Source organism: Oikopleura dioica, chromosome 2 (assembly GCF_907165135.1).
Source record: "Oikopleura dioica chromosome 2, OKI2018_I68_1.0, whole genome shotgun sequence".
Taxonomy (NCBI): Eukaryota; Metazoa; Chordata; class Appendicularia; order Copelata; family Oikopleuridae; genus Oikopleura; species Oikopleura dioica.
This window is the reverse complement of record NC_137292.1, coordinates 5,957,219-5,970,805: the sequence shown is the minus strand read 5'-3', so window position 1 is coordinate 5,970,805 and position 13,587 is coordinate 5,957,219. Positions and strand designations below refer to the sequence as shown.

The following is a 13,587-nucleotide window of genomic DNA, read 5'->3' as shown; positions in this document are numbered from 1 at the left end:
ACAATGGAGCAAAGGAATGAGTAATTTAGTGAGTCATTGAAGAGCAAAGAGAAAGCAGATCAGCCAGAATTGAAATGAAAATTGCGAATTTGAAATTTACAGAAGATATTTGAGAAAAAGCGAATTTCGCGAAGCCGCAAAACAAACACGAAAATCGAGAATTGAAATTCCAGCGCGAATTTGGAACAAGTTTATTAAAAAAAAACAACAGAGAAAAAAAGAGAAAGAATGGGAACTAAGCAGTCAGTAGCTCTATCAGCTGATGAAGCTCAAGAAGTTGCGAATAGAACTGGTTTTTCAAAGGCGCAAGTCAATAAGCTTTACCACAGGTACACTTTTAGTAACAGTAATTTTGAGTCATAATGATAATTTTTACCGTTTTATTATTAGAAGTTATTCGAGAGTTTTTGGAATTTTAAGCCGATTAAAGCTCTTTTTAGTCTTGACCAATCAGAGCGCCGGATGAAAATTTTCATTATCGAAGAGAAAAATTGTAGGATTTTTTTTCAATTATTATTTCAGATTCAATCTTTTGGACAAAGACGCGAAGGGCCATCTTTCTCGCGACGATTTACTGGCTATTCCTGAGCTCGCTATGAATCCATTAGGTAAATTTCCCCCTTTTTCAACCTTTTCATTTCTCATTTTTAGCCGATAAAATCGTGAATCTCTTCCTGCCCGCAGAAAACAACGACGCGACTTCTACTGAATGCAGTTTTCTCAAATACTGCGAAGTAAGAAATCCCACCATCCTTTTTTCAACGATTTAGGTTCTTTCGCACTTCCGCCCAACCAATTCGAAAACGCAAGAAAGCGACCTCAACTCAAAACAGTCCAAAACAAAGTTGATCTTCGACATCTTCGACAAGGACAAATCCAATCGGCTCACTCGAAACGAGCTGCTCGAAATTCTCCGAATGATGGTACTTCCAATTTTCTTTCCTCTCTTTATCCCTTTTTTTCTAGGTCGGAAAGAACATTTCGGAAGATCAACTGTACGCAATCGCTGAACGAGCAATCGTAGAAGCAAAACAGAATCTTGATGGAAAATCTGATGCTGGTCTTTGTCTTGAGGATTTTGCCGTGGCGATGAAGGTATTTACAGTACTCGATTCAAACGAAAACTGTTTCAAAATCCATCAATTCCAATTCAACTCATTTTAAGTCGACCGAAATCGATGCGAAAATGTCGGTGCGCTTCCACGACTAAAAAAACGAAACTCAATTTTGAAATCAACAAAGACTACTCCAAAACGAAAATATTTCCCAAAGCTCAAATCTGTCTGTTCCACAACAATGTTTTCCTCTTTAAATCCTCTCTTCATGCGTACTTTTGCTTCATTAAAAATCTATTTATGTAAAATTTATATTTTCAAGGAACAGTTTTTCGTTTTTTTTATTTTTTAATTTTCATTAATTTGACTTGATTCTGGCGCCATGTAGTCGTAGTCGGGCATTTGTCGGGAGAGCACCTCTGCGCGGTTTTGTCGAATCATGTGCCAGATTTGCGCCATTTCGCCTTCCAGCTGGAGTAGGCGTTTGTCCATGCTGTCGACGGACTCGATCACGCAATTTTCGCCTTTTGGCCCTTCCGGTCCGGGCATTCCTTTTGGCCCTCTGCGGCCCGGCCGCCCGCTAAAACGAAATTTTCACCAAAAAAGCGTCCTTCCAACTCACCTCATTCCTCTGGGACCATGTAGGCCAGGAATGCCAGGGTTGCCATCCATGCCCGGATTGCCATTAGCGCCTCCTCTTCCCACCGGTCCGGGAGGCCCAGGTTGTCCTCTTTCGCCAACAGGGCCTTGGTAACCCGGCGCTCCATCAGCTCCTGGCGGTCCGGGAGGACACGCGCACATGTGCTTTCGTTCAGCCACTGCTTCGCAAAAGCTCGAATTTAGCGACAAAATGAGGGCAATTTTCAACTTCATCAAGTTTTATTCTCTTTTTATTCTCAATTAGGTAAAAAACATCGGTCGCGGGAGGTTTTTGAATTTGAGTTTACATTTCGCACCTCTTTTCTTCTTTTCGCGGGGGAGTCCCTTAATTAGATCCTCAAAGAAAACTGTTAAGAATCGCTTGAATGTTGAGACGGTCAGCGAATCGTATCGTTTCCCAACTCCGGTTTGCTTCAATCAAAGGAGAAAACTCGATAAATCTGCAGCCGAAGATTGAAAACGTCGACCCTTACGCAGCAGTTTCTGATGTTTCTGCCGAAGCAATAACCCAGCCCATCGCTGAAGCAGCCGCGGAAGTTCAAGAGCTTGGCTTCGTCGCGGATTCTTTTCTCTCAATATATGACGCGACTGCAAATGCTCTTGGAATCGAAGTTTTCGCCGCCATTCCGATTGTCGTCGCCACCGGTCGATTCGCGCTTTTCCCGATGTACCGAAGCATGAGACAGAAAATGCCGGTCTTTTCCAACAGCATGCAGCGAATGTCCCACATTGCTCATTCCCAACAACTGAGGATTCTGAAAGGCGACTTCAAATCGGCAGAAGAAGCGGCGATGAGCGAGCAAAAGATGCAACAGGAAATTGGAGAAATTCGAAATAATCTGATGCGAAATTACCCGATTTTTAACATTTTGCCGCTTGGGATTTTTATGTCTGGAAATTTGTATGCTACCTGGTCGCTTTGTAGAGCCAGCTCGACTCCACTTGCGTTTATGGGGATTGAAAATTTGATGGAATTTAATCATGCAGCTGCTCTTTTGGGAAGTGAGTACATTTAACGCTAATTTTTTAGGATAAGTTTTGAGTCAGAAAAACAGGTTCTGATTTGATGATGCGAATAAAGGCTTAGATTAGAGTAAATACGAGTTTCTGATTCGCTCTTAGGTCAAATATAAGCCTCTTATTAGTCGATCGACCAAATGCCCGTTTCTCATTGGCTTTTAGGCCAAATACGGACGTCTGATTGGATAAAAGGAAAAAAATACATTTTTTTCATTCAGAGCCTAAAAAATAATTCGAAATTATTGCTCAGTTGTAAAACTTTTTCTAGCATTCTTTTTTAGCTGCAATGCAATTACTGGCGATCAAAATCGGCGCAGAACTCGGAAATACTGCCCGCAAAAACTCTGGAGTTCAACCAAGTGGAGCAGCAAAAGCCCAGGCTGGAATTACAAATGTCTTCATGGGCCTCGTTTCTGTCACTTATCCGATGGCGATGCATTACAATTGTCCGGCGTTCATTTCTCTTTGCTGGGCGGGAAATACTTGCATCACGCTGCTTTTTAGCTCGATTTGTATGAAGTTTAGAAACCAGCTAGGTAAAAAAGGAAAGGAAAACTTGATGATGGTGATTTCTGATTTTAAGGAATCCCGGATTTGGACGCTGAAAACGCGCGACTAGCGATTGAAATTCAAGAAATCTCGACAGAAATGATGGAGCTGCAAAAATCGTTGAAGGAAAATGCTTCTTTTGACAATGTTGTTGCTGATAGAATGAAGAAAATAGAAGAAATGGAGGTCGGTTCTTCCTTTTTCATGGAGAAAGTAATGAAATTTTTCAGGAAAAATTAAAGGAGATGAAAGAAAATTCTTCAAATTTAGACGAAATTCAAGAGAAATCGAGGGAGAAAATGGAAGAGTTGAAAAACAAGAAGAAATAAGCCCTTTTTCTTGCTTTTTTCAGTTAAAAAATTTCTAATATTCCGAACTTATGCTTCAAAATTGCTAAACACGATTCTTCCTAGAAGGCTAAAAATGTCCTCGGCTGCTATAATGATGATAACCTGCCCTTCCGCAGCTGTAGCGAAGAAACTGGCCAGCTCTGCCGTGAAATCAAGACTTGCTGCTTGTGGAAATATCATTCCGGGAATGACTTCTATTTACGAATGGAAAGGTAGACAATTTTTTCTTGTTTCAATGAGCTTTATTGTTGATTAATGAAAAGGGGAGATCTGCGAAGAAGAAGAAACATATCTCCTGTTGAAAACAGAAAAGAGCATGTCAGAAGAAGTGATTAATTTTGTGAAAGAAAATCACCCGTATGACGTTCCCTGTATTGTTTCTGTGCCAATCGAAACTGGAAATCCAGAGTTTTTGAAATGGGTAAAAGATATGACGGGCGAAAAAACAGTTCAAGAATAAATCAAAATTGCAGCATCATCCATTTGTAAAATGAGTTCAATTTGGAGCACTTTTGACAAAAAATTGAGTGATCTCGTGTATGCATTTTCTATCTTGTGACAACTAGCGGGGGCGAGTAAGTATCAGGAACAGAATCTACACAGGCTGGTTGTTCCAAACTTCAGTCGTGTTCCTCTTCTTCTTCCATTTCAAGTACAGCGGCTTGGCGAAAATGCCAAAGATGAACCCAAGAGCAAGGCCGACAAAAAGAGCAATGGTGAGTTGTTTTGGACCGTCAAGAACTACTCGATCTTCCTCGCAAAGATTTTCCTCCATTTCTCTCTTTCTGAGCCCGGTTTTTTGGAAAAATGCCTCTTTGCGTCTTTGAAATTTTATCAATTTGATGCTCCTGCAGCGTGAATTTTAGGTTTTGTCCTTGCGGGATATCTTGATCAAAAATGGTTCGAACCAAGAAAGAAGGCATGAAACGAGCCATTTTGATTTTTTGAAAACTTTTATTGCAAATTCTGGGAGTTTTGGCAAGATTTTACGAAAGCGGTAAAGTAATGAGGGAAGATAGATAAGAACAGTTGTTTCGATGACAATTTCTTAGATTGAGATGATCGTTTTTATTCGTGATTTCTGGAGTGGTCGCTTTCTTCGTTGTTGTCGTTTTGTGGCTGAGGGATGTTTTCGTATTAACATGAAAGGAGGGGCACTAGAATTAAAATATAGCTTGAAAAAATGAAAAGTTAGCTTACGTTTGGTTCAGAGTCTTGCTGGCTTCTGAGTTTTTCTGATCGCATTTGGAGCTTTTCCCTTGTTGGGCTTCTTTTTGACGTACTTCGGCTTCTTCTCCTTGACTGATGCTTCGGAAAAGAGAGTGATCAGTTCTTCGTCGGTCAGTGCTTGTGCTTGCTTCGCCGCAAAGTCATCCTGCATCTCCTTGAAGTTCGTTGTCGTGAGATTCGTCTCCTTGGTCTTCTGCAGATGGATTGTCGAGGTTTTGTCGAAGAAGGGGAGCCAGAGCTTGTATGCGATCATCGTGAGTTCTGTTTCAGTGATTTTCTGCTTTTGAATCGAACGGAAGGTTTCGCTGAATTCTTTGCCTCTTCGTTTTTCCTTTGGTGGAGTCCAGCAGAGAGCCAGATATCTGCCAACGGTCTTTTTGCCAAGTTGAGCGGTCATCTTCATCAATTCCATCATCAAATTGGGATCTTCGGGGCAGCAGACATGAGGCGTTTTCGGAAAGCAGTTTTTGTTCAACGGCGTATATTTCGCCGTCGCTTGTTTCGTTGCTGATGTCGGTCTCAAACCGTGGAGCTTTTCGAGTCCTCCAATGTAGAATCCAAAAAACGCATCTCTGCTCTTCCGCATCAGTTTGTTGCCGTTGTCGACTTCGAAGCAGCAGCCACAGGAGAACTCAAAGAAGTCAGTGTTGGCGAAGGTTTCAATCTTGATTTGCGTCTCAATTCCGGAATCAGCATGGATAAAACTGGCGTAGCGCGGACCAGTAAAAGTCCCAATATATTTGAGACCCATCATTTTCTCTTGGTTATTCATTTTGATTTGAGACAGAATTTTTTTCCAGCGCGCGGCAGAAATTCGAAAATGGCGCCCAAAGGAGGCGCTGTTCTCGGCGCCAAACTACCGAGCAGGGATTATCAGCAAATTGGCAAGTCAGCAAGTCGGCCGATTTTTAAGAAAAGAAGTGATATTCAGCCGATAATCCAATCAAGAATGCCATCTTTCGTATTTTATTCGACCTTGTTTTAAATGTATATTTCATTCTGTGACAGTATCGGAAAGTTTTCACGAACTTGAAAGTTGAGGGAAAGGGACTCAGAAGAGAAAAGCGCCTAAAATTGCTAGTAAAACAAAAAGAATGTTTCCAGCTAGTTGTTTTGAAGAAGATTTCTTCGCTGAAGCTTGAATGGTTTCGTTGTTGTTGCTGATTTCTGGAAATTTTGGTCTTTTCGTTGTTGTCGTTATTGAGGAAACTGTTGAAGGGATTGGCTTGGAGATCGGAGTAGATTTCGAGCTGTAAATCAACATTTTGATGAAACAGTGAAGGTTGATTTATACCTTGTTCTCGTTGAACTTGTCATCGTTGTTATCGAGGTCAAGGGCGTTGAAGGAGACGCTGGATAAGCGCCAACCGTAGGGCGACTTTCGAATGGCTGGTAGACGATCAGAGGAGTCGTTTTTTCTTTCAAAAATGTTTCAAAACTTTTCAAAAAAGAGCTGATCTTACTTCTATTGGCTGTCATGGACGTCACAAACTCATTGTAATGATCAGTGTTTCCGTAAGTTTTCGTCGCTTCGGTTTCTAAGTCTTCATTTCTGTCGAACTCGGGCTCAAAGGAAGTCGATTCTGGGTAGTACAAGTCTTCAATTTCTTTTGCTTTCTCAAGACTGCTTATATATCGGTCCATATATTCCTAAAAAGCGCAAATTATTGACTCCGTAATTTTAGACCCATCAAGTGTTGGCATTAATCTTATTAACAAAGAGTCTATCATTCTTCTTTTCTGGAAACTTACTTTCTTTAGTTGCGAAAACCGTTCTTTTCCGATGTATTTTTCTGCCTCGCTGTTGAATAAAAAGGGAGGAGGTGGCGGTGGAATAAACGGCTTTCTCTTCTTCTTTGAATATGCTCTGTTCTTTTTCAGGGATGATCTTTTACGGGACGAATTAAATGACTGGATGATGAGTTGTCTTATCTCAAGGAAATTTTAATTGAGAGATCATCCCTGCTCTTTTTGCTTCCATTTCTTCTAGCAATCCCTGTCGTGAAATGCCTGTAGCCTGCTTCTGTTGGTTGAGCTTGAGCACCAAGCGCCACTGACCATTTTCTACTACTAGCATTTGTAGAAGCGCCTTCGTAGTGATTCTGTAGGGAGAGCAGGAAGAGGACTTGAAGCTTCATACTTTTCCAATTTTCGAGTTCAGCGAGTCTCCATATTCGGCAAGGGTTTTCTCTAAAATGACGCAAATAGCGAAAAACAGTTGGGCCCAATTGATATCCCACTAAGCCTCTGAAACGCCCTCCAGGAAGAAAGACTCCGTTATCAAGAGTTTACCTTAAGAATGAATAAGCTTATAAAAGCGTACTATTCCATATTTCTCTGCGCTAAAAATGAGATGAGTACGAGTAGGAGCGAAAGAGTGCTGCTCAAAAAAAAGTCTTATGATGAACAACTTCCCGTTTAAAGAAGATATACCTATCGTATAAAAAATTAAGCGCCCAGTGCCAAGCTACTGATGGCACATTACGTGAAATAACATCATTTGACAGCCAAGATTACTACTCATTCTATTCTGCAATTAACAAATAAATACCTCAAAATAGACTCTGACTTCTGAATCGCTAAAAATTGGAGGCCTCTTTCGCTAAGTAATCAAGTAAGTGGAGATCTGTATATTCGAGTAAAATTATATGGGCTACTCTCTTCTGATTGGGATGGAACTTTCCTCTGATGGGCCTCGTAATCGGCCCGACATTAAATGTCCCTCGAGAGAAGACCTCTTTCGCCTGACATTGAGGTTGACTGAGTTGATCTACAGCCTCGCAAAGCTCATTAGTATTGAGTCGTTACGTAATAGCGACTGTATTTTTACGGAAAAAGACCATAAATATCAGAATTATAAATTCTTATCCAAAATATGGGAAAATAGGGGTCAAAAGTTCGATTTTTAAAATCTCCAAAGGAAAAAGATTTGCAAGCGATAATCCTCTATGTATCCATCCTCAGGTCACCCTTTCAAATACGGAACTAACAATGAGCTCAAAACTCAGAGATGCGGTCTACGCTTACTTTTCCTGGATCAAGGAGCTCCGAAAAGCACCAAAGGTAAGGTGCAAAATATAATGCAAAAGAAATACATCTTATCTTCCTTGTTATCCAACTACTTACAAAAAGCGACTAGCAACGAAGAAGTCAGAAGTCTATTTTCCATATAATTAGTTTAGCAATTTCATTTTACCCCAATTAGTAAAGAAAAAAGAACACGTGATAAACACCAGTAATCCGCCCTCTTTCTGATGTAACCGTAGCAATCCCAAATCCATCGCCCAAATCGTCGATATCGGACCATATCCTTGGCTCCGCAACCTGTGCGGAAAACCTGAGTAGAGTTCTGAAGAGCTTATATGAAAAGCCGCGTAGCGGCTTTCTTTTAACAAAGCCGCGAAGAGGCTTCGCTAAACTATCAAAAATTCTAGCAGAGCCGTTTCGCGGCTTTGTTATTAAAAAAGCAGCTACGCGGCTTTTCATTTCAGTTTTTTCAGACCCTGACTCAGGTTTTCTTCATAGGTTGCCGAGCCAAGACCATATCGTTTTCCCTAGACCTCGTCGTTCCTCGATATCATTGGGCAGCTTGGTATCAGTGAAGAAAACTGGTTGCGTTTCGGAACGATTTGGCGGGAAATAGCAGCAATGTGCCCCCACCAAGAAAACAACTCGCGATCGTTGCTGACGACGTTTTTAAAATACACCGACCAGGATCTGCACATTCAAGCAAATCTGCGCAAATGCGACCAATTCATCGACATAGAAGACTTGCCAGCCCTGATGAGGAGGGTCCTAAGTGAGAATATCTTTAAAAAAGGGGTTTCAGAAGCCAGCAAATCCGAATATTGATTGAAGACTAAGAGCAAGCTTGCAACCTAGATCTTATTTTTCTATTTTTCAAGGCAGGTGACATAATTTCTGTCGATTTCCCTGAGGAGCGGGATTAGACTCAAGTCAAGGGTACTCTTGTTATTTATGCTACAGTGGGATTTTTCAAATATGATCTAAAAAGCCTCGGCAACGAAGCCGCAAAATTGATTGAAAAGTTAATTTTTCTTTGCGGCTTTATTTTCAAAAAAGCCGCTGCGCTGCTTTTCATGAGACATCTTTCAGACCCTGACTCAGGTTTTCTACACAGGTTGCCAAGCTCAGGATTTAGTAACACCATTTTGAAACCTTTTGAAAGGATTTGGACATCAACAAAAACCGGTTTATAAAAGAAGTATCCTCGATGGAAATCCCAATGATCCAACTCTACGAAGAAGGGACCATCAAACTTCACCGTCTGGACGTGGCGCTAGAATTATTTGAACGACTGAAGCCGGTGAAAAGAATGAGCCCAAAGGACAAGATCATCTTTTTGGAAGAAATTCGCTACCATCTCGGTCTTATTTTCATTGAAATCTGAATTGACAGAAATTCTAGAGCAGCGATTCCCGACGAGATCGATGATGAAATCGTACGTTAATGGCACTTCGAATATGTTCTTCAAAATCAACAAAATGGCACTTCCAAAAGATCCTTAGAACTTGAAGATCCGATTAACGGATCTTGCCCATTGCTCTGTCTATATGAATAAAATGAAAAACTAGCTGATGAGAGAGAAAGAAAGTGGCGTTTCTTTTAAGGATTGCGGTCGCTAAAAAACCCATAAAAGCATTTTATAGCATAATTCCTTGATTGAAGAGAAATCTATTTCTTCTTTTTTCGCGCGATTTGAAATCATCAGTTTCAACCCCTTTGAATCAATTCTTTTGAAAACGCGCTGATTTTACTTACCAACTCCTCGTCAATGCTGTCTGGCGCCAACCTTGGTTGCACTCCCCCGAGGGCAAAACACCTCCTCCCCGGTAACAAATTCTCCAATTGAAATATTTTTTTATTAGTCGAAGTCTTACAGATAAGAGAAAGTAAAAAAAGAAGCTGGTGAAAAAATGATCATTCCGCTGTATCAAGGTAAACATGGCATCGTCGTAATGGGCAGAAAGATAATTGTCAGAAATAACTGTATAAGTCGCTTGTGGAAACTCTTGCTGCATAATTTATCAGTTTTGTAATAGATTTCACAAATGTATTTTTGTCTCGCGCGGTAAAATGCCTTTTGAAAGGGATTTAGAGAATAGTGAATTTAGTGATGCAAGTCTATGTGTATTTAGGTCATTTTGGTTCCAACATATTTCGATTTGAAAAAGAATAAATGAGATAAAACCAAAGTTTCAAGCGAGAAAAAAGCCGCAACATGGACGGCTTGTGCGCTTTTATCAAGGTTTAGCGTCCAAATTAAATACCTTTATTTAATTATACTGAAGAACTAATAGCATTAGCACTGGGTTTTCTGCCAAAAACAACTTTTTAGCCATGCTGCTGAACCTCAGGGATCTTATGGAGCCGCTGAGAAGAAGAATAGAAGACCCGCAAAAGTATGAAGTCATTTTCAATTAATTTTCTTACAAAAAAAAACTAGACAGAAACAGTTGATCTTGTTCGTCGTTTCGACCGCACTGCTGCTCGACAATATGCTTTTTATGGTTATTGTGCCCATCATTACACAGATATTGGAAAAAGGGATGAAAGGAGAAGGAAGTTCTGACCCAACAGAAGCCTTGGGATCGACCGATTTCGCTCTAAGTTTCAACAGTTCGGCACAGCAAGTCTTCAATTCTCAATACGACTCGAGCCAGGCCTGGTTGCCTGATAAAACAAGGCTGAAAATATGCCGCCTAGCCCTCAATTTCAATATGTCTCTACTTAAAAATTGGGCAACCGCGCAAAACAGGGATCGGAAGACATCACTCTTGGGATTCTCTTTGCTTCGAAAGCGATTGTACAGTTGATAGCAAACACAGTTACAGGCTCGTTTATCGATAGAATCGGATACGAGGTAAACTCATAATTGAATTTGTTTTTTAATAAAATTTCGCGCAGCTACCATTATTGATGGGGCTTTCGATCATGTTTCTTTCGACACTTCTATTTGCCATTTTTACTAGGTAATAGTGATAGACTTACATGCACTAATTAATCGCTGATTGAAGTTATGGTGGGTTGTTTTTCGCCCGAAGTTTGCAAGGCTTTGGATCAGCTCTTGCCGACACTGCTGCTCTTGGCCTCGTTGCAGATAGATTTACAGTTGATGAAGAGCGTCAGAGGTCGAAAAATTATTGAAAAATACGCTACTGTATGTTTTAGGGCCCTTGGTATAGCGCTAGCATTCATCTCCTTCGGCAGTCTGGTCGCACCTCCTTTCGGCGGATTTTTCTTCCAATACTTTGGCCATTCCGTTCCGTTCATTCTTCTAGCGCTCATGTGCTTTTGCGACGCGATTTTGATCGGAATGATTGCTTCGAAAAAAGCTGAAGAAGATATTGCCAGGGAAAACAAGCCAGTAGGAACGCCAATGTGGAAGTTGATGAGTGATCCGTACATAGCAATTATCGCTGGAGCGCTTGTAGGAAAGGATTAAACGACTTGGAAAAAAGGGTTGAAGACTGTATTGAGCATCAAAGGTTCAATATCCGAAGACTGAAGTAAGGGAACAAGTCACTTAATTTCGGGAGCAAAGGTGTCCAGAAGGGCAGCCCGCTCGTCATAAATCCGCAGTCAATTGATGTGAATTGCCATTGCCCAACTGCGTGGCCGAAAACTCGCCTAGATCATTTTAGATTGATTTAGGATCGATGACGGCAGGCTCAGCAATAAAACCACCCTTGTTTAATCAACAGACAAATTAATTAATGGATCTTTGTTTTTCATCTACAAAAATACGGAGCTTCTTTTTTGCAATTCAGAATTCATAGTTCTGAATTAATCTTTTTTCGTATTAAATTTTAAACCTTCTTTTCATCCTCGAAAGTGGCCAACATCCCTCTTGCCTTTCTCGAACCAACGATCGCCAAGTGGATGGAAGATGTGATGGACGCCACTCCCTTTCAAAAAGGCTTTGGTCAGGCCTGATTGACGATAAATTTATAATAACGCTCAAACACTTTTTAGTTTGGTTTCCAGCATTTATCCCACATCAGGGTTCGGTAATTTGAGCTCACGCTAAAACTCAAGGAAACAAAGCTTGAGACTCACGTTTTTAATTTGAGTTTTGAGAACTCAGAGATGAGAGCTCGTGTTAGAAATCAATTCTGGCGATCCATGAGCCAATCAAGGAAGCGCTCGCTTAATTTGAGTTTTGAAAACTCAAAACTCTCAAATCTCCCAAAAACTCAAAACTCCCAAAACTCTCAAATCTTCTCAAAATGATTTCTCAAGTCACTTTGAGTTCTCAATTTGAGGAAATTTGAGCGTCTAGCCAAAATGAGTTTTAGCTTGAGCTCAAATTACCGAACCCTGTCCCACATGTTTGCGGCGTGCTGATATGCGTGGCCCTCGCGAATAAGTACTTTCGATTTCAGTGGTTTTACGGAGCTGTTGGCCTGGCTTTCATCGCCATATCTACTGCTTTTCTGCCGGTAAGACGTCTTTTCCTTGCTTCGTGAAGTTAGCATCAAGAGAGTATATCAAGTTTTATGGAAAGCTCGATGTTTTTCGTACACATCTACGCAGAAATCCAGAAAAAATCACTAGCCAGCTGCAGGAAAAGCTCTATCCCCGTCATCGAAAACTTCTTTGCCAAGCATGAAGTATGATCTAACATGGTTTAGGAATGCCGGACATATGGCCAAGTTACCGTTCCACTCGGCCTCATGTGCTTCGGAATCGCTCTCGTAGATACAGCGCTGCTACCGACCTTGGCTTTCATTGTGGACACCCGCCACGCTTCTGTTTACGGATCTGTCTATGCCATCGCCGACATTTCATACTCCTTCGCTTATGCTCTCGGCCCGATTGTTGCTGGAAACATTGTTGAAAAATTCGGCTTTATCACACTCAACCTTGGCATGGGCGCTGTATCGATTCTTTATGTACCCATGCTGATTTTGCTCAGGGGCGTTTACGATCGCCAGGTACTTATTCTTCTATATAATATAATATAATATAATATAATATAATATAATATAATATAATATAATATAATATAATATAATATAATATAATATAATATAATATAATATAATATAATATAATATAATATAATATAATATAATATAATATAATATAATATAATATAATATAATATAATATAATTTGACTTCTAGGTGGACAAAAGTGAGCGAATCGGGCTGATCGACCAAGATGAGTTAGAATTGAACCTGGAAAGTGGTGGACCTAGCGGCGGTTATGGAACCGCAAATAGCGGGGGAGCGATGGATTTACCGATTTCTTCGTTGGAAGATTCCCAACCGAGGTTTTTAAGAAGAGTTGGATCCAAATTAAAGCATATATTTTCAGACATTCGTTGATACAAACAAGCAGTGAAGAAAGTTTCGATGGAGAGTATTAAACAAACAATCACTTTTACTAATACTTAATTTAAAAATTACCTCTTTAGAGTTATTATAAAATCAAATAATTTATCTCTTCAACCCTTTTTTTCCTGCTTTTCTACTATATATTCCTTGGTGCCTATATCTTATTTTGTGAATACTAATATCCATTTTTTGCTGTATTTGGTAGTCCTCGTTGATTTCAATTTTGAAATCTTAGTTTAAAATTGTCTAGAATTTTAGTAGATTCTTTATATTTTTGATTTTCTGATTAAGAAACCAGATAAGGTCAATAACTTATTTTTCATCTGCTGAACCGCATTCGCCATCAATTCCCAAAATTTT

At 40.2% G+C, this 13,587-nt stretch overlaps 8 protein-coding genes and 1 long non-coding RNA gene across 9 annotated transcripts; 6 read left to right on the top strand and 3 right to left on the bottom strand.

Annotated features, from left to right (window-relative positions):
• Positions 1-20: 20 nt before the first annotated feature.
• On the top strand, positions 21-1,367 carry LOC145699420 (calcineurin B homologous protein 1-like). Its single transcript, XM_081776696.1, has 6 exons — positions 21-329; positions 523-608; positions 652-734; positions 771-923; positions 967-1,095; positions 1,166-1,367. The coding sequence occupies exons 1-6, from the start codon at positions 229-231 to the stop codon at positions 1,208-1,210; spliced, it is 597 nt and encodes a 198-aa protein (XP_081632822.1). The 5' UTR covers positions 21-228; the 3' UTR covers positions 1,211-1,367.
• Positions 1,313-1,987, bottom strand: LOC145699421 (uncharacterized). The gene is made up of 2 exons (XM_081776697.1): positions 1,678-1,987; positions 1,313-1,635 (listed from the first exon to the last, which is right to left on the bottom strand). Exons 1-2 carry the CDS (start codon positions 1,926-1,928, stop codon positions 1,404-1,406), a joined length of 483 nt encoding a protein of 160 aa, XP_081632823.1. The 5' UTR covers positions 1,929-1,987; the 3' UTR covers positions 1,313-1,403.
• Positions 1,988-2,074: 87 nt separating this feature from the next.
• Positions 2,075-3,713, top strand: LOC145698949 (uncharacterized). Its single transcript, XM_081776190.1, has 4 exons — positions 2,075-2,717; positions 3,017-3,271; positions 3,319-3,470; positions 3,515-3,713. The coding sequence occupies exons 1-4, from the start codon at positions 2,081-2,083 to the stop codon at positions 3,611-3,613; spliced, it is 1,143 nt and encodes a 380-aa protein (XP_081632316.1). The 5' UTR covers positions 2,075-2,080; the 3' UTR covers positions 3,614-3,713.
• Positions 3,598-4,126, top strand: LOC145698950 (divalent-cation tolerance protein CutA-like). Its single transcript, XM_081776191.1, has 2 exons — positions 3,598-3,846; positions 3,898-4,126. The coding sequence occupies exons 1-2, from the start codon at positions 3,708-3,710 to the stop codon at positions 4,092-4,094; spliced, it is 336 nt and encodes a 111-aa protein (XP_081632317.1). The 5' UTR covers positions 3,598-3,707; the 3' UTR covers positions 4,095-4,126.
• Positions 4,127-4,649: 523 nt separating this feature from the next.
• On the bottom strand, positions 4,650-5,616 carry LOC145699755 (uncharacterized). Its single transcript, XM_081777020.1, has 2 exons — positions 4,835-5,616; positions 4,650-4,791 (listed from the first exon to the last, which is right to left on the bottom strand). Exon 1 carries the CDS (start codon positions 5,613-5,615, stop codon positions 4,842-4,844), a length of 774 nt encoding a protein of 257 aa, XP_081633146.1. The 5' UTR covers position 5,616; the 3' UTR covers positions 4,650-4,791; positions 4,835-4,841.
• Positions 5,617-5,845: 229 nt separating this feature from the next.
• Positions 5,846-7,002, bottom strand: LOC145697930 (uncharacterized). Its single transcript, XM_081775137.1, has 5 exons — positions 6,875-7,002; positions 6,617-6,752; positions 6,328-6,514; positions 6,159-6,282; positions 5,846-6,114 (listed from the first exon to the last, which is right to left on the bottom strand). The coding sequence occupies exons 1-5, from the start codon at positions 7,000-7,002 to the stop codon at positions 5,916-5,918; spliced, it is 774 nt and encodes a 257-aa protein (XP_081631263.1). The 3' UTR covers positions 5,846-5,915.
• Positions 7,003-7,851: 849 nt separating this feature from the next.
• LOC145696251 (uncharacterized) lies at positions 7,852-8,820 on the top strand. Its single transcript, XM_081773252.1, has 2 exons — positions 7,852-7,927; positions 8,423-8,820. The coding sequence occupies exons 1-2, from the start codon at positions 7,856-7,858 to the stop codon at positions 8,714-8,716; spliced, it is 366 nt and encodes a 121-aa protein (XP_081629378.1). The 5' UTR covers positions 7,852-7,855; the 3' UTR covers positions 8,717-8,820.
• A 236-nt stretch (positions 8,821-9,056) lies between these two features.
• On the top strand, positions 9,057-9,414 carry LOC145700070 (uncharacterized). The gene is made up of 2 exons (XR_014134144.1): positions 9,057-9,252; positions 9,293-9,414. It is a non-coding gene; the product is annotated as an uncharacterized LOC145700070 (long non-coding RNA).
• An 811-nt stretch (positions 9,415-10,225) lies between these two features.
• On the top strand, positions 10,226-13,422 carry LOC145697929 (putative vesicular acetylcholine transporter-B). Its single transcript, XM_081775136.1, is given in 12 exon segments — positions 10,226-10,287; positions 10,332-10,645; positions 10,648-10,748; positions 10,793-10,857; positions 10,903-11,016; positions 11,057-11,317; positions 11,719-11,810; positions 11,861-11,884; positions 12,215-12,327; positions 12,520-12,822; positions 13,015-13,163; positions 13,208-13,422. Coding segments are annotated over 12 exon segments (1,650 nt in total). The 3' UTR covers positions 13,260-13,422.
• The last annotated feature ends 165 nt before the right edge of the window (positions 13,423-13,587 follow it).

What these genes read in the sequence shown, in the direction of transcription:
- LOC145699421 (XM_081776697.1), bottom strand. Translation starts at nt 1,928, where the DNA reads ATGAAGTTGAAAATTGCCCTCATTTTGTCGCTAAATTCGAGCTTTTGC. An exon ending in CATGGTCCCAGAGGAATGAG is followed by an intron (nt 1,636 to 1,677) that starts GTGAGTTGGAAG and finishes ATTTCGTTTTAG; the next exon opens with CGGGCGGCCGGGCCGCAGAG.
- LOC145697930 (XM_081775137.1), bottom strand. Translation starts at nt 7,002, where the DNA reads ATGAAGCTTCAAGTCCTCTTCCTGCTCTCCCTACAGAATCACTACGAA. An exon ending in CCAACAGAAGCAGGCTACAG is followed by an intron (nt 6,753 to 6,874) that starts GCATTTCACGAC and finishes GTCCCGTAAAAG; the next exon opens with ATCATCCCTGAAAAAGAACA. An exon ending in ACAAGTTCAACGAGAACAAG is followed by an intron (nt 6,115 to 6,158) that starts GTATAAATCAAC and finishes GTTGATTTACAG; the next exon opens with CTCGAAATCTACTCCGATCT.
- LOC145698949 (XM_081776190.1), top strand. Translation starts at nt 2,081, where the DNA reads ATGTTGAGACGGTCAGCGAATCGTATCGTTTCCCAACTCCGGTTTGCT. An exon ending in TGCAGCTGCTCTTTTGGGAA is followed by an intron (nt 2,718 to 3,016) that starts GTGAGTACATTT and finishes ATTCTTTTTTAG; the next exon opens with CTGCAATGCAATTACTGGCG. An exon ending in GAAGTTTAGAAACCAGCTAG is followed by an intron (nt 3,272 to 3,318) that starts GTAAAAAAGGAA and finishes TCTGATTTTAAG; the next exon opens with GAATCCCGGATTTGGACGCT.
- LOC145696251 (XM_081773252.1), top strand. Translation starts at nt 7,856, where the DNA reads ATGAGCTCAAAACTCAGAGATGCGGTCTACGCTTACTTTTCCTGGATC. An exon ending in AGCTCCGAAAAGCACCAAAG is followed by an intron (nt 7,928 to 8,422) that starts GTAAGGTGCAAA and finishes CGTTTTCCCTAG; the next exon opens with ACCTCGTCGTTCCTCGATAT.
- LOC145698950 (XM_081776191.1), top strand. Translation starts at nt 3,708, where the DNA reads ATGTCCTCGGCTGCTATAATGATGATAACCTGCCCTTCCGCAGCTGTA. An exon ending in TTCTATTTACGAATGGAAAG is followed by an intron (nt 3,847 to 3,897) that starts GTAGACAATTTT and finishes ATTAATGAAAAG; the next exon opens with GGGAGATCTGCGAAGAAGAA.
- LOC145699420 (XM_081776696.1), top strand. Translation starts at nt 229, where the DNA reads ATGGGAACTAAGCAGTCAGTAGCTCTATCAGCTGATGAAGCTCAAGAA. An exon ending in GCTCGCTATGAATCCATTAG is followed by an intron (nt 609 to 651) that starts GTAAATTTCCCC and finishes TCTCATTTTTAG; the next exon opens with CCGATAAAATCGTGAATCTC. An exon ending in GTTTTCTCAAATACTGCGAA is followed by an intron (nt 735 to 770) that starts GTAAGAAATCCC and finishes TCAACGATTTAG; the next exon opens with GTTCTTTCGCACTTCCGCCC.
- LOC145699755 (XM_081777020.1), bottom strand. Translation starts at nt 5,615, where the DNA reads ATGGGTCTCAAATATATTGGGACTTTTACTGGTCCGCGCTACGCCAGT.